The 22,632-nt window shown below is 44.0% G+C and overlaps 3 protein-coding genes and 1 long non-coding RNA gene across 4 annotated transcripts in view; 1 reads left to right on the plus strand and 3 right to left on the minus strand.

Moving 5' to 3' along the window:
* The window catches only part of LOC310704480, a 37,089-nt gene extending 28,789 nt beyond the window's left edge, over nt 1-8,300 (plus strand). Inside the window, exon 2 of the long non-coding RNA XR_014524807.1 lies at nt 7,725-8,300. This is a non-coding gene — a long non-coding RNA (uncharacterized lncRNA). The remainder of the gene's footprint in view (nt 1-7,724) is intronic.
* The window catches only part of LOC310704448 (amine sulfotransferase-like), a 41,733-nt gene extending 29,472 nt beyond the window's left edge, over nt 1-12,261 (minus strand). Inside the window, exon 1 of the mRNA XM_083497925.1 lies at nt 12,210-12,261. The gene's annotated coding sequence lies outside the window, so the exon portion shown is untranslated. The remainder of the gene's footprint in view (nt 1-12,209) is intronic.
* LOC310704442 (amine sulfotransferase-like) overlaps nt 1-22,632 on the minus strand; it is a 64,475-nt gene that overhangs the window by 16,544 nt on the left and 25,299 nt on the right. The gene's annotated exons all lie outside the window — the stretch shown is intronic.
* On the minus strand, nt 4,580-10,818 carry LOC310704444 (amine sulfotransferase-like). Its single transcript, XM_083497916.1, has 7 exons — nt 10,711-10,818; nt 10,473-10,617; nt 8,614-8,822; nt 6,890-7,016; nt 6,031-6,125; nt 5,253-5,433; nt 4,580-4,872 (listed from the first exon to the last, which is right to left on the minus strand). Exons 1-7 carry the CDS (start codon nt 10,768-10,770, stop codon nt 4,748-4,750), a joined length of 942 nt encoding a protein of 313 aa, XP_083354042.1. The 5' UTR covers nt 10,771-10,818; the 3' UTR covers nt 4,580-4,747.

Genomic DNA, 22,632 nt, shown 5'->3' on the forward strand with positions numbered 1-22,632 from the left:
TGAGTATCGTACCGTGCCAAAAGTTACAGAAGACCAGGTGCAAAGCATGAGAGTTGTGATATGCGAAGAACACGCTAAGGGTGGAGGACTGCCAAGAACATGTCAAAGGCAATGAGAAATGCTAATATTCAGATGTGCATCAAAAAGGACTATATAAGATCAGGCTTTTCAGGAGGGTTGGTGTGTCGGACGCAGCCGGGATCCCGCTGTCTGCCCACCCAATCCAGAAGAAGAGTGGTGAGTGTATGTGTGATTGTGTGAGAGACTGAGTGCATGTTCCCTTGTCTTGTTATGTGTTCTGCTTGTTAATCAATAAAGCAATGTTATGTAGAAATTCCAATATATTGGTCGTCTGACTGCTTACTTGTGTTGTGCCTGAAGTGCACTGAATCTCAGATAAAAGAACCTGTTTTATTCTTAACACCCTCCAGGACTTTTACTATGGTGGAGCATAAACTCTGTGCTGTTTAGGAGTCATGGGAATTATTCCAAACTCAGGGTGCACAGAGCATTACTCATTCATATGGACAAAGGAATTGCAGCTGGATGAACTGCCCTCAGAAACGGAGAAATGTTAATGGAATCTGAGATGTTCATTTAAAGAAGGCAAGACAAACATTGAATATGATCAAATAATAAATGTTCTGTTTCCTACTTTTGCTCTTCTGTTCCTTAATCCTTTGGGTACTAAATAGTAGGGTAGATGGGAAGCAAAGAGGCGAGGTGATGGACGACTGACATAATCCACATTGCGGACATTGTACTCCAGCCACGGAGCCCTGTCTAGTAAGTCGACTTTTTCAGTTCCATCTCGGTGGCCTTCATGATAAATCAAGTTCAAAATATTTTGAGTCCATATTGTGCCTATAAACGAGATTAAGTTTACTTAATTTCATTCATATGGGGACGTGGGTGGCACTACGGTCTAAACCACAGAGCCTAGGGCTTGCTGATCAGAAGGTCGTGGTTCGAATCCCTGCAACGGGGTGAGCTCCCCTTGCTCGTTCCCAGCTCGTGCCCACCTAGCAGATGAAAAGCACATCAAACTGCAAATAGATAAATAGGTACCACTGCGACCAGTGGCATAGCGTGGGTTCTCAGCACCCGGGACAAGGCAAGTAATTTGCGCCCCCTAACCCGGGGCAAGGCAAGTAATTTGGGCCCCCAACCCGTGGATTTTAGCACTCGAGTCTCTTCCACGCCCCCTCCCAGATGCTGCGCCAGGTGCAGCAGGCCCCCCTGCACCCCCCACGCTACGCCACTGCTCCCACCACAAGTCTTCAGGACAGCCATCCGAAGGCTGGCGCGGGGAGAAGGTCTCTCCACCCCACCGCCAGGCTTCGGAGGAGGTCCGAGGACAGTGGGGTTCCTGCTTCCTCGAGGAGGGCCGGCCAAACGCGCCCCCCAAATGTTGCGCCCGGTGCGGCCGGCACCCCTGGCACCCCCCACGCTACGCCACTGACTCCGACAGGAAAGTAAACGGCATTTCTGTGAGCTGCTTTCGTTTGCCACATGACCCGGAAGCTGTCTGTGGACAAACATCGGCTCCCTCAGCCTATAGAGCGAGATGAGTGTCTCTGCATCGAAGAGCTTACTATTTGAATTGCAACACTAAAAAGAAATGAGGGAGAGGAAGGGAATCAACACAGCAAGCAGAGGCAGATTTAGGGACCTGGCTGCACGGGCTGCCAGTACTATGATGTCAAATAGAAGGTGAGAGGTGGGGGCACCAAACTTTAGTGTCACACAGACCACCACTGAAATAGGGCCAGCAAAGGGTGAATGAGGAACATTGACCAAGCCTTCCTTTCCATTGTGGATGAAAGAGGGAATTTCAGCTAAAGGCTTCATAGAATTTGGGATTTGGGAAGACAGAACAAAATTTGCTAATAAGTTCCTTTATTGTTCAGAAAGCTACCAAAAACTTTATTCCAGACTCTTCCCACAACATTATACAAATGATATTCAAAGTCTTGGAAATTAAAAAAAAGTTGTCTGTTCTCCAAAGTGCAGTGGTATCTCGGGTTACATACACTTCAGGTTACAGACTCCACTAACCCAGAAATAGTCCCTCGGGTTAAGACCTTTGCTTCAGGATGAGAACAGAAATTGGGCAGCGGCAGTGCAGCGGCAGTGGGAGGCCCCATTAGCTAAAGTGGTGCTTCACGTTAAGAACAGTTTCAGGTTAAGAACAGACCTCTGGAACGAATTAAGTTCTTAACCTGAGCTACCACTGTACTTTGATTCAGTGGATTCAAACCATGATTTTTTATCAGTGCATTCTAGGAACAGAAATGTTGACAAATGGCCAGTGAGACAAACATAATAGGCAAAAGGCAGTTTCTTCATGTTGCCCAAGCCTTTCTTCATGTTGCCCAAGTCCTAAATGCCTATACAATGCAGAACTTTCCCTCTCTCTCCTCTCCCCCTCCCGGTTATTGGGTCTTCCCCACCCCACCAACCCTCCAAGGCAGATTTGGGGAACACTGGGGACACAAGGGGAGAGAAGAGTGAAGGAAGTTCTGGTGTGGAAGTGGAAGTTATTGCATGGAGGGCACAACTGCATTGGATACGGACCCCCGTTATTATTGGCAAAGCTGTGGCAGATAAATGCTGAAATAAAGAGTGACAGGAAAGTTCTTAAGAATAGAATTTTACAATCACCATTTTACCACCACATACAAAATCCTGATAGTCAATCCAGATGTCAAGGCAATAAACAACTATTTTACTTTTAAAAGTCAACTGAAGGCAGCCCTTTTTAGGGAAGTTTTTAATGTCTGATGCTGTATTATTTTTAATATTCGGTTGGAAGCCACCCAGGGTGGCTGGGGAAACCCAGCCAGATGGGCAGGGTATAAACAAATTATTATTATTATTATTATTATTATTATTATTATTATTATTATTATTATTATTATCATTATCATCATCATCATTATTAGTAGTAGTAATATAAAACTTATGAAATAATTAGCACTGGTTGTTTTAGAAATCTGCCCAAGAAAAGTAGCAACCTTTTTCATTTGCACACAGCATATCTGAGATCAAATATGACTCAAGCCCAAGAATAAAGAGGAGGAGGGCAAATGTTGTCCCTATTTTATGGGCTAATAGCCGTAAATAAATAAATGAAAAATGCCCAAGAAAAGTAGCAAACTTTTTCATTTGCACACAGCATATCTGAGATAATATGACTCATCTCCAAGAATAAAATTTCAGATCCAACAGATCGGCAGCAATCTTTCCCACCCTTCAAAGATTTTGAAGGATTTTCAGAGTCCACATCAAGATGGACAGCTCCCAGTCATTTTAGTCATAATTCCATGAAAGCTATTTCCCAGTACACAATGCCACATGGAAATGGCTCATTTTGTTTTTGTTTATCATCTAAAGCTAATGTTTCCAGGAATACCTTTGCATAGAAAATGCACTTGATGTCTTCCTATGTTCTCCTTGCTACTGTCCAAATGTATTCTGCAATCCCCTTTCAATGTCTTGGGCTTGGGCAGCTCCACAACTTCATCTACCTCCCATACCTCAGAGCACTTGGAACCCCTGGGATCTTGCACTGCTCAAAATTGGGGTGGCATGCCACAGGATGACATAAGAAGTCTTTCTTGACACAGAGTGGGGGTAGGATGCAGATGGCTTCTTCACTGCTTTGCTGTCAGCTCCAGCCCAATCTCTCAGAGATGGGCAATGGGGTCAGGCTGGGACTAGTGATGTGCCCTTCTGAGCTCCTGAGACCTTCACCAGGTTTATTCAGCCCCACCTTCCTGAGCTCCTCCCATTGATCTTCAGGATCCAACCATTCCCTCTGTGATGTCTCCATGGAACTCATGACATCATTTCTTAAGATTTAAAAGTAGCAGTGGGAACTTCTGATCCAGGTTCTCTGGCACCCAAAATTTGCTTTAACCCTTTCTCTCTGCTCCATGATCCCGATGGAAATTCCTCCTTTTCAATCTGACCCATGAAGGAGATTGCTATGAGCATCAAACATACACTGTCCATTTCCCCCACTTCTCCCCACATATTCCCCACGCACCCTCAAAATTGACTCTGAGGGGGTCAGGAGAACCCCAAGAACAGTGCAGAAGGAATGAAGGTGTGGAGGCGTTGTGCCAACCAGCAGGCTGGAATGTTTGTCCTGATGGAATGATTGGAAGAGCGTGAAGTTGAATTCCACAAACAACAAATAAATAGATGACATGAGTGAGTGGGATGATTTACATTGCCATCTGGGCAAAAGCAGAGCTAGTTGCTCTGGCACCCGGGCGCGGGGTGAGCATATCAGGGCGCGGGGCGGCGCAGCAATGTGACCCCCCCTCAGGGATGGCACCAGGGGTGGCCCACAGCCCGCTTCCTCTGCCAGTGCATCTGGGACACCAATAGTTGGTTAGTTTGCTTATTTTAAGAATATTTTTTATTAAATTTCAATTATAATAATCCAATGGTAGCCTCACTGCCAAATTAAAACACAATAACTAATCCCAATAGATATCCTGGGATTCCTTAACGTTTGCACATGGGGTCAGAAATTAGGACATGTTGGAATGTAGAAAGAGAAGAAGCGGACAGTACAAATGTAATTTTATTGTGGTGTTTTAAAAACATTAATGCACATATTTGAACTTTAGGAAGCTATTAAGCCACATGAGAATATTCTGCTGAATCTTATAAATAGGGCTGGATTAAATGCATACAGTGCACTTTATTTCATCTTTCCATACTGAAGGCAGACTCATGATTCCTCATTGATGTCCCAGCAGAACTTAATGGGCAGCTTTTCCATTCTCTCCTTAAAAACACTGTCAAACCTTTCAGTTTGTGCGACTGTCATCATGTTTTTCCAGTCTCCAACTGTGCCTGGCCCAGGAAGCAGACAGAAAGCAAATGCATTGTGGTGGTCAAATAAATTTCCATAACTCCAGATATATTCCATCCCTAGATGCAATTGTCAGGTGAAAATGTCAGGGATTCTGCAAGCAGCACCAAGTCAGTGTGATCTACCATTAACTTAGCTTTGTGAGGAAAACCTCCTATTTAAACAAGGAAAAAACAACAGGGAAAGTACATAATAGAACAACTCTAAAATTAAGAAATAACAGAAACTGAGAGTTTCATGAAGACTGGAAAAATGAAATCACCATTACTTGGTACTTATCACATATCAGTGTAAATATCAGGTGAATCTGTAGGGGATTCTACAAGCAGCACCAAATCAGTTTTTTCTACCATTAACTTACCTTTGCGAAGAAAATGTCCTTTGCTGCGGTCCATGAGATCTGGTCGAGAGAACTCATAGTTTGCCCTGGGATCTGCTTTCATTTTATTAAATGTAGCCTGATCCACAACAGCATCCACCTCCTTTTCCGTCAGTCTCTTTCCCAGGAAGTTGCATAATTTCAATACACAGCTTCTCAGATCCTGAAATGGAACGTGGATGTCAGGCCATCCACAATAGAGAAACCTGAGAGCTTAGAGACTAAAACTCATGGAATAGGCAGGATTACAAGCAGGGGAAACAAGCAGCGTGCATCTTTCTTTGCCTAGTTTGGAATAATTGCCATTGCATCATATTGCACTTTCATTGTTACGGTACTTTTATTCCATGAGCCATGCAGAATGCACTATATTATGGGGCAGCTCTTTCAACTGAGTCCACAAGTAAATAAATAAATGTCCCTGTTGAAGACACAAGGGAGGTTTTGTGACATCTATCCTCAGCATCAGAGGGCCTGTGAAATGACATATATTGCTTGGGATCATGACACTTTATTTATAGCCCCATAATCCCTCAGGGGAAATGGTTATATGCACTATTTGCTGTCTAGGGTCTGAAAAGCTGCTCCTGAATCCATGGCCTGCTAGGCTTTGAAAAATCTTTTGGAAAGGAAGCGAGACTAGCAGGGGAAGCAGCAGCTGAGGGCACTTGAATAATCAAATTGCTTCCTTCCTCCATTTTGTAAAGGAGTGTTTTGATGGATGTTTAATATCAGACTGGGTAGCATTTTGATAACTTACCTTCTTCATTTCCTCATAGGTAAGAAACAGAATACTGAAGTCATCCTTGTGAGAGTACCAGCCTTCCACATGGTCCAGCCATAAACTTGCAAGTACTGATGTGAGAGATGTTGATTTGGCATAAGATATAGATCAGATTTTTTTAAAAAAAAACAACATTCAGAGAGAAGCAGTACAAACCTATAAAGTCCATTAAAACAATTTTAAGGGATCATTTTAAGAACCAGCAGTGGTACAAACCATTAAACAGAAGCTGAATTAATACCATCCACCTTCATCAAACACTTTCTCAGAGAAGGAATTTGCAGAAGAGTTCTGCATTTTAAGGCTCCCAGCAGTGCTTCCAAGCAATGTGATGGAAGAGTGATGGGTGGGCTGAGATCAGTCTAGCCTTCCTCCAGCTCACTTCCTTCTCAATCTGGCAGTTTCCTTATGTTGTGTGGCATTTAATACTTGCAACATTTAGAGACACTGTCTGGGTTTCTGACTTAACTTGACACAAATCTCTACACTTGATTAAGGATTAGGTGCTCCACCTTGTAATGATTTGTAGCTGCTGCATCCTGATGCAGACAGCATACAAATCCACCTGATTTCCTTTGGGAGTTGGCCAGATCTATACCCTCCCTTCGGCATCAATGGGCACCAGTCATCAGTGGCATAAAATGGTGTAGTTGGAGTCTCAGTTGGAGACGCTTTGTGATGCATGGATGTAGAATTTCCTCAGAGTAACCTGTGGCATCAGACATGGCATTCTGAAAAGGTTCCTTAACACAGAGAGAAATTCTTTAATCTGTTGTCAAAGGATAAAGATGAAGGGACAAGAGTGATTCATTTTAGAGTAGCAATTCATCCTTACCCTTCCCAGCCAAAAACCTCTCCATGAAAATTCCAAAATCTTCTACCTCTTCAAAATTGACCATAGGTTTGGAAAAATGGTAAAAGGAAACCAAGACATCCTTTGGGTTTCTGGCCACATAAACAACCTGCAGGAATAACAACAAATTCTTTCGATTCCTAAAATAATAAATGGATGGATCTCAGATATCTCTTGTTGTGGATTCTTGGTGCTTCCAAGTTGCTTTACAGCCCTGGCAGCATCACCCTCTTTTGCAACATGAATGTCACATGCACAGTGCAATCCTATGGTGTCGAATGAGCTTATTCTTATTAAGTCTGTTGGATGGCACACTTGTAACAAATGCCATTTTTTTCTTTTTTTAAAATACTTTTATTTTGCTTTAAACAAATACATACAAATATAGACAACCAAAATTACAAAAGAAAATTACTCAATAATGATAATAATGAAAAAGCTAAAAAACTACAAAAAATGTCAAAGTACATGGCATAAAACATAAGAAGAAGGATGAGAAAAAAAGGGAAAGGGAAAAGGGAAAGGGAAGAAGAAGAAGAAGAAGAAGAAGAAGAAGAAGAAGAAGAAGAAGAGGAGGAGGAGGAGGAGGAGCCAGAACACAAGAAGGCTCATCTACTGTAGGATTCCATCAAGGTCACAACAGATCATTATTCTTATCGATTCTCTCTATCTGCATTCCAAGGAATCCCTCATCTTAGTATCAGGGAACATTTCTCTTTGAGGTATCATTCTAAACATAACCAGGTCTTTCTTGTTGAACCCTTATCCCCTAGATAATTATTTATACATTCCCATTCTTCTTTCATCATCTTTTAAGGTTTATCTCGTAGTGCATCTGTCAGCTTTGCGAGCTCCAAGTACTCGCACAACGAATGCCATGTTTTGAATGGGCTGCAAGATGGCTGAAGACCACCACATAAAATGGATGCTGTTGATGAACTATTAATAAATTGTGCTGATCAAAGAGCAAATGGAATGTGCATGTTCTGGCAAAAGTACTGTACCTGCAAGGAAACATAAAGACTGGCTGTGCAATGCTAGTTACAAACATTGAGTATCGTCTTGTGCCAAAAGTTACAGAAGACCAGGCGCAAACCATGAGAGTTGTGATATGCGAAGAACTTGCTAAGGGTGGAGGACTGCCAAGAACATGTCAAAGGCAATGAGAAATGCCAATATTCAGATGTGCATCAAAAAGGACTATATAATATCGGGCTTTTCAGGAGGGTTGGTGTGTCGGATGCAGCCAGGATCCCGCTGTCTGCCCACCCAATCCAGAAGAAGAGTGGTGAGTGTATGTGTGATTGTGTGAGTGACTGAGTGCATGTTCCCTTATCTTGTTATGTGTTCTGCTTGTTACTCAACAAAGCAATGTTATGTAGAAATTCCAATATATTGGTTGTCTGACTGCTTACTTGTGTTCTGCCTGAAGTGCCCTGAATCTCAGATAAAAGAACCTGTTTTATTCTTAACACCCTCCAGGACTTTTACTATGGTGGAGCATAAACTCTGTGCTGTTTAGGAGTCATGGGAATTATTTCAACCTCAGGGTGCACAGAGCATTACTCATTCATATGGACAAAGGAATTGCAGCTGGATGAACTGCCCTCAGAAACGGAGAAATGTTAACGGAAACTGAGATGTTCATTTAAAGAAGGCAAGACAAACATTGAATATGATCAAATAATAAATGTGCTGTTTCCTACTTTTGCTCTTCTGTTCCTTAATCCTTTGGGTACTAAATAGTAGGGTAGATGGGAAGCAAAGAGGCGAGGTGATGGACGACTGACGTAATCCACATTGCTGACATTGTACTCCAGCCACGGAGCCCTGTCTAGTAATTCGACTTTTTCAGTTCCATCTCGGTGGCCTTCATGATAAATCAAGCTCAAAATATTTTGAGTCCATATTGTGCCTATAAACGAGAATAGGTTTACTTAATTTCATTTATATGGGGATGTGGGTGGCACTGCGGTCTAAACCACAGAGGCTAGGGCTTGCCAATCAGAAGGTCATGGTTCGAATCCCCGCGACGGGTCCCTGCTCCTGCCCACGTAGCAGTTCAAAAGCACATCAAAGTGCAAGTAGATAAATAGGTACTGCTCCGACAGGAAATTAACTGGCATTTCTTTGAGCCGCTCTGGTTTGCCAGAAGCGGCTTCGTCTTGCTGGACACATGACCCGGACGTTGTCTGCAGACAAACGCCGGCTCCCTCGGCCTATAGAGCGAGATGAGCACAAAGCCCTAGAGTCATCCGCGACTGGACCTATCGGTTGGGGGTACCTTTACCCTTTACTTTAATTTCATTCATTGTCATGAATGTACTTAGTGCTTTAAAGAGAATAACTGAAAACAACATGTCTCTGCATCATGGAGCTTACTATCTGAATTGCAACACTGAAAAGAAATGAGAGAGAGGAAGGGAATCAACACAGCAAGCAGAGGCTGATTTAGGGACCTGGCTGCACAGGTTGCCAACACTATGATGTCAAATAGAAGGTGAGAGGTGGGGGGCACCAAATTTTGGTGTCACACAGACCACCACTGAAATAGGGGCAGCAAACGGTGAATGAGGAACATTGACCAAGGCTTTCTTTCCATTGTGGATGAGAAATGCGAAGTTCACCTAAAGGTTTCACAGAATTTGAGGATTTGGGAAGACAGAACAATATTTGCTAATAAGTTCCTTTATTGTTCAGAAAGCTATCAAAAACTCTATTCCAGATTCTTCACAGCACATTATACAAATGATAGACAAAGTCCAGGGAATAAAAAAAAGGTTGTCTGATTCTCCAAAGTACTTTGATTCAGCACATTCAAACTATGATTTTTTTATCAATTTATTCCAGAAAAAGGAATGTTGACAAATGGCCAGTGAGACAAACATAATAGGCAAAAGGCAGTTGCAGAAGCCTTTCTTCATGTCACCCAAGTCCTAAATGCCTGAACAGTGCAGAAATTCTCCCCTCTCTCCTCTCCCACTCCTGGTTATTGTGTCTTCCCCACCGCACCAACCCTCCAAGGCAGATTTGGGGAACACTAGGGACACAAGGGGAGAGAAGAGTGAAGGAAGTTCTGGTGTGGAAGTGGAAGCTATTGAATGGAGGGCACAACTGCATTGGATACGGACCCCCGTTATTATTGGCAAATCTGTGGCAGATAAATGCTGAAATAAAAAGTCACAGGATGAAAGTTCTTACGAATAGAATTTTACAATCACCATTTTACCACTACATACAAAATCCTGAAAGTCAGTGAATACAATAAACCCTTAGCAAGCACATTTGAATGTTTTTGATGTGTATTTATGTTGTTTTCCAAACCTCATACAGGTTGACACTGGTGGAAAACTCATTATCTCATCTCTTTTTTTTGAAACAAAACAAAACATGGCCCAGTTCACCTTTATGTAACCAGGTAAGTTCCATACTACCCACATTGACCTCAATTTTGCATTTGGTTTTAAACTTGCGTTAGGATAATACAGATACTATGTAGATTTATGTGGGTATCCGTCAGGGTTGAATTGAAATGATGGTTCATCCTACAAAAATGTACTCTTACCTGATTTTGGATAAGTGACTATAAATACATCACTGTCTCTTATTTCAAAATCCTGCAGGGAATCTAAGTACTCCACTGAAGCCATTTCTCGATGGAAATAACATCCTTTGTATGTGAAAAGGTATTTCTCCTCTGGTTGCATTGCCTGCCTAAGAATAAAGAGAAGAGAATAGTTCCCTCTATTATGCGACAATGGGAAATCACAAAGAAATAGAGGTGTCATTTTGTCAAATCCTACTCTTTTTGCAGACCCCATAGCAGAATCCCATGCTTCTCTTCCATCACAGGTGAGCAACATAAAGGTCCATCATTTAAAGAACAGAGACTTGACCCATCATTGAGGCAACAAAGCATTCTCCCTCCCCGCCCTCTTTACATGTTTTTTTTAAATGGTGCTGCTTTCAACTCAAAGCTGGCTTTGCCCACACAATAAGGCTTTTCTCTCTCACCCTGACATAGTTATTTCTCAAGTGCATGTGTGCAGCATGCAAAATAGCAGCCCTTAGCCTCACTTTATGCTGCCTGGCATCATAGTTTGATCAGTGCTGCTATTCTGACACTCATTCTAGTACTCAGGGGAGGTGGGAAGGAAGCTAAAACTGCTCCCTGGAAATGGATCCAGGGAAAATGAAAGACAGACTCTGTTGGGAACTCTTGCCATTTCCTCCTGGGTTCTTGATCAGCTTCAAGAAATTGGGGTGACGTATTTCCGGGCCTCCTGGGACCAAACCATAGATGTGCCTGGGGACCACAGGGTGGCAAAGAGAAAGGTATTCTTCACAGCCAATCTGGCTTCCATTGCCAGCTCTGGCTGAAACTGCTGCTGGAATGTGGTGCCCAAGGATGTTCCATGGAGGGAATGCTGCTCTCAGCTTCATCTATGATAATACAGAGAGTTGGCTACACATACAATGGGCCCTGTTGGGGCAGGTGTTCCCATACTGAGACACCACTGCCAAAATAGCTCTTTCTTCTTCTTTTTTTGCCTCCTCCCTGCGCCAATTTCTCTCCTCCCACATAGCGTCTGACAAGGAAGGCACTTGCAAGGGTGGGCTCAGTGCATGGTATAAGGAGGCAGGAAATTGTTATGGGAGAAAGTTCTAGGCTCCATTGGGTGCTGAGGAAACCAAAGTTGTCGCCAGTTGTCACCAGGTCTTTTATACCTGTTGGGACATTTCAGGCCATAATATATAATATGATGCACCAAATGGAAATATACCACCTGGTGATATTTGAGATGAATGGGTGTTTTATAAACATTTAAATAAAAATAAAATCCATTGCTTAAAAGGGATAAAGGGATAAAGAAATAAAGTGCCATGAAGCCTGAAAATCACTTTAATTCTCTATATAAGTCTTGTGTTTCATCGCTCAGAAATGCAACAATCCTTTAGTGGAAAACATTGTATATCCAAAATAGTAACAAGAAAAATACTCTGTTTGTTTTTATAATATATAAATTAAGGGTTGTATCCCATGCCGAATGAGCAGGGTTCCACTTGCACAATGGGAGTTCAAATTCAGTCCCCTCAAAATAACTATTAATCTCTGGTAACACAACTGTTGCATTCTGTGTGACACCATAAAATAATATGAACTGTGACAAAAGTTTCCATGCATCTGATGAAATACCTTGTTGCCCCTCAGAACTCTTGCAAGAAAGAGTAGATTAGTTGTTTGTCATTCAGTAGTCCTGCTTTTCCCTGGAAAGTTTAATTTACAAGAAAACTTGCCTACCTTTTGGTTTTAGAGTCAAAGAGTGTGCAAGAGAGAGGGAGAGACCGATCTCTTCTGTAGCTTAGAGTATTTTAGCTTTTCAAGGCTCACGTTCAGAGCTCTCAAGGAAACTGCTTTATAGAATTCTGTTAACTAATAAGAGTTTGATTAAATCGATGGCTCCTCCTTAGTAAATAATTCCTGGCAAGTTACGCAAGAAAAGAATGATAACACAGGATCATCAAGGAACAAAATGTAAAGAACAACAGGGGAAGAACTTGTTTCTTTGCACAAGCAACAGCCAAGATCAACAGTGGTCTTTGTCCCGTTTAACAAATAAATGCAGTATTACCTCGGCTCAGGTCCACTAGTAGAAAATGGGCTCAAATGGTATGAGAGACCTGAGATTCACCAATGGAAGTCTATTTGTACACACATGCCTGCACTGACTTACACCCCAATAACACCAACTTTAACTCAAAAACGTACAGTGGTACCTCGGGTTAAGTATTTAATTCGTTCCGGAGGTCCGTTCTTAACCTGAAACTGTTCTTAACCTGAAGCACCACTTTAGCTAATGGGGCCTCCTGCTGCCACCACACTGCTGGAGCACGATTTCTGTTCTCATCCTGAAGCAAAGTTCTTAACCTGAAGCACTATTTCTGGGTTAGCAGAGTCTGTAACCTGAAGCGTATGTAACCTGAGGTACCACTGTAATCCCTTTTTGTTTTAATCCAGAATGAGGCAGCTAGACTGGTGACTGGGAGTAGCCACCGAGACCATATAACACCGGTCCTGAAAGATCTTAATTGGCTCCCAGTACGTTTCCAAGCACAATTCAAAGTGTTGATGCTGACCTTTAAAGCCCTAAACAGCCTCGGTCCTGTATATTTGAAGGAGCGTTTCCACCCCCATCGTTCTGCCCGGACACTGAGGTCCAGCGCTGAGGGCCATCTGGCGGTTCCCTCACTGCGAGAAGTGTGATTATAGGGAACCAGACAGAGGGCTTTCTCGGTAGTGGTTCCTGCCCTGTGGAATGCCCTCCCAGCAGATGTCAAGGTAATAAACAACTATTTTACTTTTAAAAGTCAACTGCAGGCGGCCCTGTTTAGGGAAGTTTTTAATGTCTGATGCTGTATTAATTCTAATATTCGGTTGGAGGCCACCCAGAGTGGCTGGGGAAACCCAGCCAGATGGGCGGGGTATAAATAAATTATTATTATTATTATTATTATTATTATTATTATTATTATTATTATTATTATTATTATTATTATTATTATTGTATTATTATTATTATTATTATTATTATTATTATTATTATTAAACTTACTAAATAATTAGCACTGGTTGTTTTAGAAATCTGTCCAAGAAAAGTAGCAACCTTTTTCATTTGCACACAGCATATCTGAGATCAAATATGACTCAAGCCCAAGAATAAAGAGGAGGAGGGCAAATGTTGTCCCTATTTTCAAAAAGGGGAAAAGAGACGACCGAAATAATTACCGCCCAGTCACTCTGACATCAATACCAGGGAAGATTCTGGAGCAGATCATTAAGCAAACAGTCTGTGAGCACCTAGAAAGGAATGCTGTGATCACCAATAGTCAGCATGGATTTCTGAAAAATAAGTCATGTCAGACTAACCTGATCTCGTTTTTTGACAGAATTACAAGCCTGGTAGATGAAGGGTGTTGTGACGTGGGGTTTGTGATTTCAGCTCTCTTGATATAACATGCTGGAGACAGTTCTCTAGTAACACTTCTTTATTAAAGCAACAAGACTAAAGACTGGGGAGAGGGAAGCTACATTTATAGGGACAGGGAACTAGCAAGAAAGGATACATTTTGGAGGGAACAATATCAGGCAATCACAGTCCTGCCTTTTGGAGGAAACCAATAAGACAGAGGATCCAAATACAGTAGCTTAAATGAACCAATAGTAGCTGTACCCTCTGGAACCAAAAGGCAGTTACTTTACCCTAATGCAAATACAGACAATAATAATACAGATATAAAATCCTTTGACTCAATACACAACACCCCTCCCCCCCTAGTGAGCACAGCAGACGTAATCTCTCAGGTACTGTGGGGTCCTACAACTTCTACTTGATCTCCTGACAACAGGTGTTGCAGGTTCTGGATTGGGTGTTACCTGTGGTAGAGGGGCTGCTCTAGGGGTTTCGTCAGGAACAGATGGAGTCCCAGACATCTCAGGGTCCCCTATCTGTACCTCGTCATCGTGAGGACTAGCAGACCCTGGTTCATTTGTTAAAGCCCCTGGTGACTGCACCTCTGGGCCATTTTCACTCTGGTCTTGCAGCTCTGCGTCGTTAGCCAGGGATGAATTATCTGGCTCCTCCCTGCTGAGCGCCCGGCGCCTCAGCTGATCTATATGTCTCTTCCACACTTGCCCATTTTCCAAGGTCACATAATAGGACACAGGTCCACTAGCCCGGGTGACCACACCAGCCACCCACCGCGAACCTCGTGAATAGTTCCTCACCCAGACCAGATCTTCAGGGGCGAGATAACTTGTTGTGTCAGTCTCAGCCTGGGGGGTTGCTCTTGAATTACGGTTTGGCATTTTATCTGGGTGGACATAATCCAGCACCGTTACCAGTCTCCTACCCAAGAGCAGCTCAGCTGGCGACTTGCCCGTCGCGGTACACAGCGTCGCATGCTGCAAAAATAACATTTGCGCGATGCGAGCTGACCAGTTACCCTCCATTAAGCGCGCAATGGATTCTTTGGCTGTTCTTACCATGCGCTCAGCCTGCCCATTGGAGGATGGGTGAAAGGGCGCGGATGTGACCCCTCTTATGAAGTTATCAGCCAAGAATGCCCTGAATTCTTGGGATACAAAAGCTGCCCCATTATCTGATACAATGGTCTCAGGTAACCCGTGGGTTGCAAACAGCTGCCTCAACACCTTGATTACGGCAGCTGATGCCATGCTAGGGACCATTGCCACTTCTAACCATTTGGAATATGCATCAACGATAACCAAAAAGACCTTTCCTTGGAATGGCCCAGCAAAATCTAAGTGCAGCCGGCTCCAGGGAGATCTGGACTGCTCCCACCAGTGGACTGGTGCTCTGGCCACTTCTGGCCGCACCTCTTGGCATGCCTTGCATGTTCGTACCCATTGTTCTATGTTCTGGTTCATTCCAGGCCACCACACATAACATCGGGCTAGCGACTTCATCCTGACCATTCCCGGGTGTCCCATGTGAAGCGTCTCAAGAACCCTGTTTCTCAGTGGTGCTGGGATAATACCCTATCTCCCCACAGGAGACAACCCTTATGCATGGACAACTCGTGCTGCCTAGTCGCATAAGGCCTGAATTTGTCTTCATGCGGACCACCTGGCCACCCCCTCCCCACCCAAGTGAGCACACGGGAGAGAACAGCATCTTTCCTCGTTTTCTCAGCTATATCAGTAGCCGTTACAGGAGCCCCCGGAAGTGTTTCCAGCATCATTATGTGCTCCGCTGGAGCAGGATCCTCAGTGCTCCGGCCAGGAAGGGGCAATCGACTCAGCGCATCAGCGTGGCACAACCGTTTCCCCGGCACATGGGTCAAGGTGTACTGGAACCCATTCAGGAATATAGACCAACGTAACATTCTGGGGGAGAGAATTTGTGGTGTTTGTTTGTTCGGGTTGAACAACCCTAACAGTGGCTTGTGGTCCGTTTCAATGTAGAAATGGCGACCGTACACATAATCAGGGAACTTTTTGATTCCTGCCACAATTGCAAACGCCTCTTTGTCAATTTGAGCATAGTTGCACTCCGTGGGCGACAACGTACGGGAATAGAAAGAGATGGGCTTTTCCGACCCATCTGGTTCCCTATGACTTAGCACCGCCCCCAGTCCATATTGAGAGGCATCACATGCCAGGACCAGAGGCTTTGACTCATCATAATGAGCAAGGACGCTCCTGCTACTCAGCATTCCTCGCAAGGAGTCAAAAGCCTTCTGCTGCCCCTGCCCCCATCGCCACACATTCTTTTTCTGCAACAGTCTATGTAATGGTTCAGCTACCGAAGCTTTCTGGGGTAAGAACGAATGATAAAAGTTAATAAGTCCCAGGAATGACTGCAACTCCGTCTTGTTCTGTGGTCGTGGCGCCTCGATGATGGCCTTAATCTTAGCATCTGTGGGGTGGATGCCTGATGCATCAATTTTAAACCCCAAGAAATCCACAGTTGGCACCCCAAAACTGCATTTTTCCTTTTTCAGTTGCAACCCCACCTCCTTGAACTTGAGCAACACTGCACGAACACGCGCAACCAGTTCCTGTGGGTCTTTTCCAGCAATCAAAACGTCATCAAAAAATGGCAAGACCCCCAGCAGACCTCTTAACAGGCGTTCCATGAGCCCTTGAAAAATCCCTGGGGCCACACAAACTCCAAATTGTAATCTGTTAACTCTGAACGCCCCTTTATGTGTGATAATAGTCTGTGCTTCCGCTGATTGTGGGGTTACTGGCAGCTGTTGGTAAGCTTGTGCCAGGTCAATTTTGGCGAACACCTTGCCCCCAGCCAGTTTAGCCAACAGATGTGATACGACTGGAATGGGGTATGAGTTTCCCCTGAGTGCCTTATTGATAGTGCATTTGTAATCTGCACAGATCCTGACTTCCCCATTTGCTTTAAGGGGCGTGACGATTGGAGTCTCCCACTTAGCAGAGTCCACGGGTGAGAGAACTCCCTGCTTGACCAATTTATCCAGCTCTGCTTCGATCTTGGGTTGCAGTGCAAATGGCACTCGCCTTGGTTTGAGTCGGATTGGGGCCACCCCAGGGTTCAACTTGAAGTCAACTGGGGGCCCTTTATAACAACCCAGTTTTCCATTAAAGAGACCAGCAAATTCTTTGCATAATGCCTCGCTCATCTCAGGGCAGGTTTGGATTGAATTAAGCCCTGATATACTCAGTCCCAGGGCGGGGAACCAGTCAGTGCCCAGGAGACTGGGGCGACTGCCCTTCGCAATCACCAGTTTGAGTACAGCCTGTTTGTCCCGGAACTGTACTCTCACGGCACACATTCCCATAACATGGATGCGGCCCGCTGAGTATGACTGCAAGGTTGCTGGGAAGGGCTCCAGAGGGGGCAACTTACCCCTGGGGAAGAATGTCCTCGCAGTCTGGTCCGACACGATAGTGAATCCAGATCCGGAGTCCACCTCCATGTTGCACTGCTGACCTGTTGCACATGATCTTCACTTTGACGTGTGCCTTGCCTTGCGCTGGGAACTGCACGACCCTCCCGTTGATCTCCGTTACGTAGTGGCAGTCCTTTAGAAAATGGGTTGCTGTGGGCGGTCTGCGATGCTCCAGTCTAGGTGCTCCTGTTGCTCCCAACGCCGCCAATCTACAGACCCTGGCGATGTGACCTGTCTTCCCGCACATCCGGCACATAGCATCCCGGAAACGACAACTCTTCCGCTCATGGTTTCCGCCACAACCTGGGCACCTGCCTCGGTGATCTTTGTGCACTGTGCAGGCCTGGCGCACTGACTCGACCCCACGGACTGGGCTCTGGCTCGGAGTAGCCTCTAGCTCGTCCATGGCATGCGCAACTTCTATCTGTGGCTTAGGGGCCTTGCGACTGGCATCAAGCTCCTCTCTTTCATAATTCTCCGTGGCGGTGGCCTCCTTCAAGGCTGAAGCAAGGGTAACCTCTTCTTTAGCCACGATGCGTCTTCTGGCTTTCTTGCTGCTCAGACCACCGATAAACCGATCCAGGAGAGTCTCTTCCAGATTTTGGAAGTCGCAGTGCTGAGCGAGCTTCTGCAGTTCAGCCAGAAATGCAGATACAGGCTCCCCAGCATGCTGCTGCCTCTTATGAAACTCCATCCACTGAGCCATCTTGGTCTCAGTAGGCGCCAAGTGGCTTGTTAGGCAGGCAAGAATATCTTTGAGAGATGTCTCACTTAGCTTCGCTGGAGCAAGCAATGCCTTGGCCAGCTTGAAGGTCTCAGGCCCACAGTAGCTCAGGAATGTGGCCCTTCTTTCGCTGGCATCAGTGATCCCTTGAGCCTCTGCGAAGAACTCGAAGCGTTCGATGTAGTCTTCCCACGTGTGGGGCTCTGATGGCTGGAAGGGCTCCAATACCCTTGGACTCTCCATTGTCCTGTGGGCAGGGTCGTCTTCTCAGCTGGCCAGTGAGTCTTGTTCTTAGCTGCAATCCAGACTCTGAGGCAGGGCTGCGTTTAACCGCTCCCCAGCATTCCGGATCCCATCCTCGTCACCAGTTGTTGTGACGTGGGGTTTGTGATTTCAGCTCTCTTGATATAACATGCTGGAGACAGTTCTCTAGTAACACTTCTTTATTAAAGCAACAAGACTAAAGACTGGGGAGAGGGAAGCTACATTTATAGGGACAGGGAACTAGCAAGAAAGGATACATTTTGGAGGGAACAATATCAGGCAATCACAGTCCTGCCTTTTGGAGGAAACCAATAAGACAGAGGATCCAAATACAGCAGCTTAAATGAACCAATAGTAGCTGTACCCTCTGGAACCAAAAGGCAGTTACTTTACCTTAATGCAAATACAGACAATAATAATACAGATATAAAATCCTTTGACTCAATACACAACAAAGGGAACGCAGTGGATGTAGCCTACCTTGATTTCACCAAGGCATTTGACAAGGTGCCCCATGATATTCTTGTAAAGAAGCTGGTAAAATGCGGTCTTGACTATGCTACCACTCAGTGGATTTGTAACTGGCTGACTGACCGAACCCAAAGGGTGCTCATCAATGGTTCCTCTTCATCCTGGAGAAGAGTGACTAGTGGGGTGCCACAGGGTTCTGTCTTGGGCCCGGTCTTATTCAACATCTTTATCAACAACTTGGATGATGGACTCAAGGGCATCCTGATCAAATTTGCAGATGACACCAAACTGGGAGGGGTGGCTAACACCCCAGAGGACAGGATCACACTTCAAAACGACCTTGACAGATTAGAGAACTGGGCCAAAACAAACAAGATGAATTTTAACAGGAGAAATGTAAAGGATTGCACTTGGGCAAAAAGAATGAGAGGCACAAATACAAGATGGGTGACACCTGGCTTGAGAGCAGTACATGTGAAAAGGATCTAGGAGTCTTGGTTGACCACAAACTTGACATGAGCCAACAGTGTGACGCGGCAGCTAAAAAAGCCAATGCAATTCTGGGCTGCATCAATAGGAGTATAGCATCTAGATCAAGGGAAGTAATAGTGCCACTGTATTCTGCTCTGGTCAGACCTCACCTGGAGTACTGTGTCCAGTTCTGGGCACCACAATTCAAGAAGGACACTGACAAACTGGAATGTGTCCAGAGGAGGGCAACCAAAATGGTCAAAGGCCTGGAAACGATGCCTTATGAGGAATGGCTAAGGGAGCTGGGCATGTTTAGCCTGGAGAAGAGGAGGTTAAGGGGTGATATGATAGCCATGTTCAAATATATAAAAGGATGTCACATAGAGGAGGGAGAAAGGTTGTTTTCTGCTGCTCCAGAGGAGCGGACACGGAGCAATGGATCCAAACGACAAGAAAGAAGATTCCACCTAAACATTAGGAAGAACTTCCTGACAGTAAGAGCTGTTCGACAGTGGAATTTGCTGCCAAGGAGTGTGGTGGAGTCTCCTTCTTTGGAGGTCTTTAAGCAGATGCTTGACAACCATATGTCAGAAGTGCTCTGATGGTGTTTCCTGCTTGGCAGGGGGTTGGACTCGATGGCCCTTGTGGTCTCTTCCAACTCTATGATTCTATGATTCTATGATTCTAAACTTTCAAATCCAATACATTGCAGCAATCTTTCCCACCCTTCAAAGATTTTGAGGAATTTTCAGAGTCCACATCAAGATGGACAGCTCCCAGTCATTTTAGTCAGAATTCCATGAAAGCTATTTCCCAGTAAACAATGCCACATGCAGAAATGGCTCATTTTGTTTTTGTTTATAATTTAAAGCTAATGTTTTCAGGAATACCTTTGCATAGAAAATGCACTTGAGGTCTTCCTGTGTTCTCCTTGCTACTGTCCAAATGTATTCTGCAATCCCCTTTCAATGTCTTGGGCTTGGGCAGCTACACAACTTTGTCTACCTCCCCGTACCTCAGCTCCCCCCCCCCCAAATCATAGGAGGTTGGGAGCCGCTAGGGGCGCATCGGAAGATGGCTGACAATACCATCTCTCCGGCCCACACGAGGTAATTAAGAGGCTGATATGGGAGTATGCAGCCTCCCTTGTTACCCCAAGGGAATGGGGAACACTGCCTCGCCTGCGGTTGTCATAAATCACCCCCGAGTTTGAAAGAAGGGGGTGAGGGCACAAGGCACACAGCACTCGTGTGGAACGGCTCTCCCGGACCCTGTCTCTGATCGCGCGGCCTGGTTGCAGCAACTCAAAATAAACAATTAGAGAGTGAAGCAAATGCACATATTTAGAGTGAAGAACGGGAGTTAAGACTGCTAATTGAAGTGACCTCTGTGAAGTGGAGCAACGGCTGGATTCAACAGGAAAATATATCGAAGAAGACACATCAAAGGGTCGGTATGTTGGATCGGGACGGAATGAGGGGGGACTTCTTTTTTATCTTATGTGATTACCTAACAATCCCCCCCCCCCCAGGGAAGAATCGTTGCAATTACTGAATATAAGCAGAATGATTAAGAACTGTGTGGAAATGAATTACTAATCAAAGACATGGCTTGTGAAATATTTGGAAAGGAATGAAAGGCCTTTGGAATGACGCAGCTATAAAAAGAGACTCATTAGGAAGCAGGCCTTGTGGCTGGATTTATGATTGAGGGGGAGGAGACCACGGTTTTGTTATTATATCAGAATGTGAGTTTGACCTGGCAGAACCCCTTAAGAAGTTTGAGGAGAGAGTGACAGGCCTGCGAGGATTAATGGGCAGACTTTAAGAATGCTTTGTACCAAAGTGTTGAAATGGCATCTGTCTGTTTGAATATGGCTCTTGGAGGAATGGAAAATCCACACAGGATATAACAACGTTTGTTTTTAACCCGCTTGTGGAGACTATCAGAGGTCACAAAGAAATGAATATACGATAACAACAAGAAGATGAAGAAAATGATAGAGAGAAGATTGGACAGAACTGTGAATACTATTTGGACAGAACTGTGAATATTAAAGCAGCAGCAAGAGAGATTTTTGGATCCCTTCTGAGCTCGAAGCATGGGTACCCCCCACTAAAATTTAAAAATTTGGTTTTGTAATTTGTAATTTATGTGATCTGATTGGTTTGTTAATAAAAATTATATTTAAAAAAAAACAAAATCACAGGAGGTTTTTTATACAACACCCCTGAGATTGTGAAAGCGCAGTTTATTTTATGGTTGCAAGGTTTTTTATTTCAAATGATGGCAAATGTCAGTTGTGCTTCCTGATATATGATACGGACTTCATATGTTGGAGTGACAGATGTTTCAAAGCCCATAAAACATTCCTGGATGATAGATGTTGGTTTCCTGGGGTCTTTTATCTATCAGCTTTAGTTGCCAGGCAGACTGTAATAATACTCCAGAGCAGGCATGGGGAGTAATCTGATTAATGTTTTAATGCAAGTCCACCTAATTTCAACTTCCTGAAACAGTATGTGAACAGAAACACAGCTGCAGTTCATCCATCAAAATTCACACATCTTCAAATTACGCAATACACCTTTCCAACCAAACAATGTGCATATTTTAGGGGAAAGTGTTTATTATATTATGTGGATAATAGAATGTATATTTTACTGAAAATATCATGCAAAATTTAGTATATTAACAAAAATATTGTGTGTATATATTAATCTTTGTATTAAGCATTATTTGAATATCAACAGAAATGTACACTAAAATGCAGACAATTTTTCATGATTTTTTTCTCTTCTTCTGCACAAACTGGTACAGAAATATGGTGAACCAAAAAGAACGCTGGAAATGTGAGAAACTAAGAGGAAACCCAGATGGATAAGATTCACTCATCCACACCCTTAAAAACTAGAAGAGGCAGAGGCAGTTTTTATATTTGAAAGTGGAGATGGATCCTCCCATGCCTACTGCAAGGAAATTACTTCTTGCCTTATCACGAATGATCACGAATTCATATTGATTTTGTAGGACCATTATAAGGAAATTACTTCTTGCCTGTTGTTCTTCCACTCAAAATGCCTTCAAATAATCACAAACATCTGTTCCAACAATCACAGCTCTCAACCAATTATTTGCAACACATGGATTGACAGATACTACAAGATATGCACATCCTATTCTAGAGAAGGACCTGAGCAAGCAACTCCATGCAGAATACTGTTTGCTTGGTTCCAACACAGCATTATATGGACTGCAGCAAATCTCTCAAAATTTGGACAATTGGTACACACATGCAAGACAGAGAAAAAGTTTGTATAAATATTCTCAAGCTGGAATCAGCATT

The sequence above is a fragment of the Podarcis liolepis genome (genome assembly GCF_965112155.1).
Source record: "Podarcis liolepis genome assembly, chromosome: 3".
NCBI lineage: Eukaryota > Metazoa > Chordata > Lepidosauria > Squamata > Lacertidae > Podarcis > Podarcis liolepis.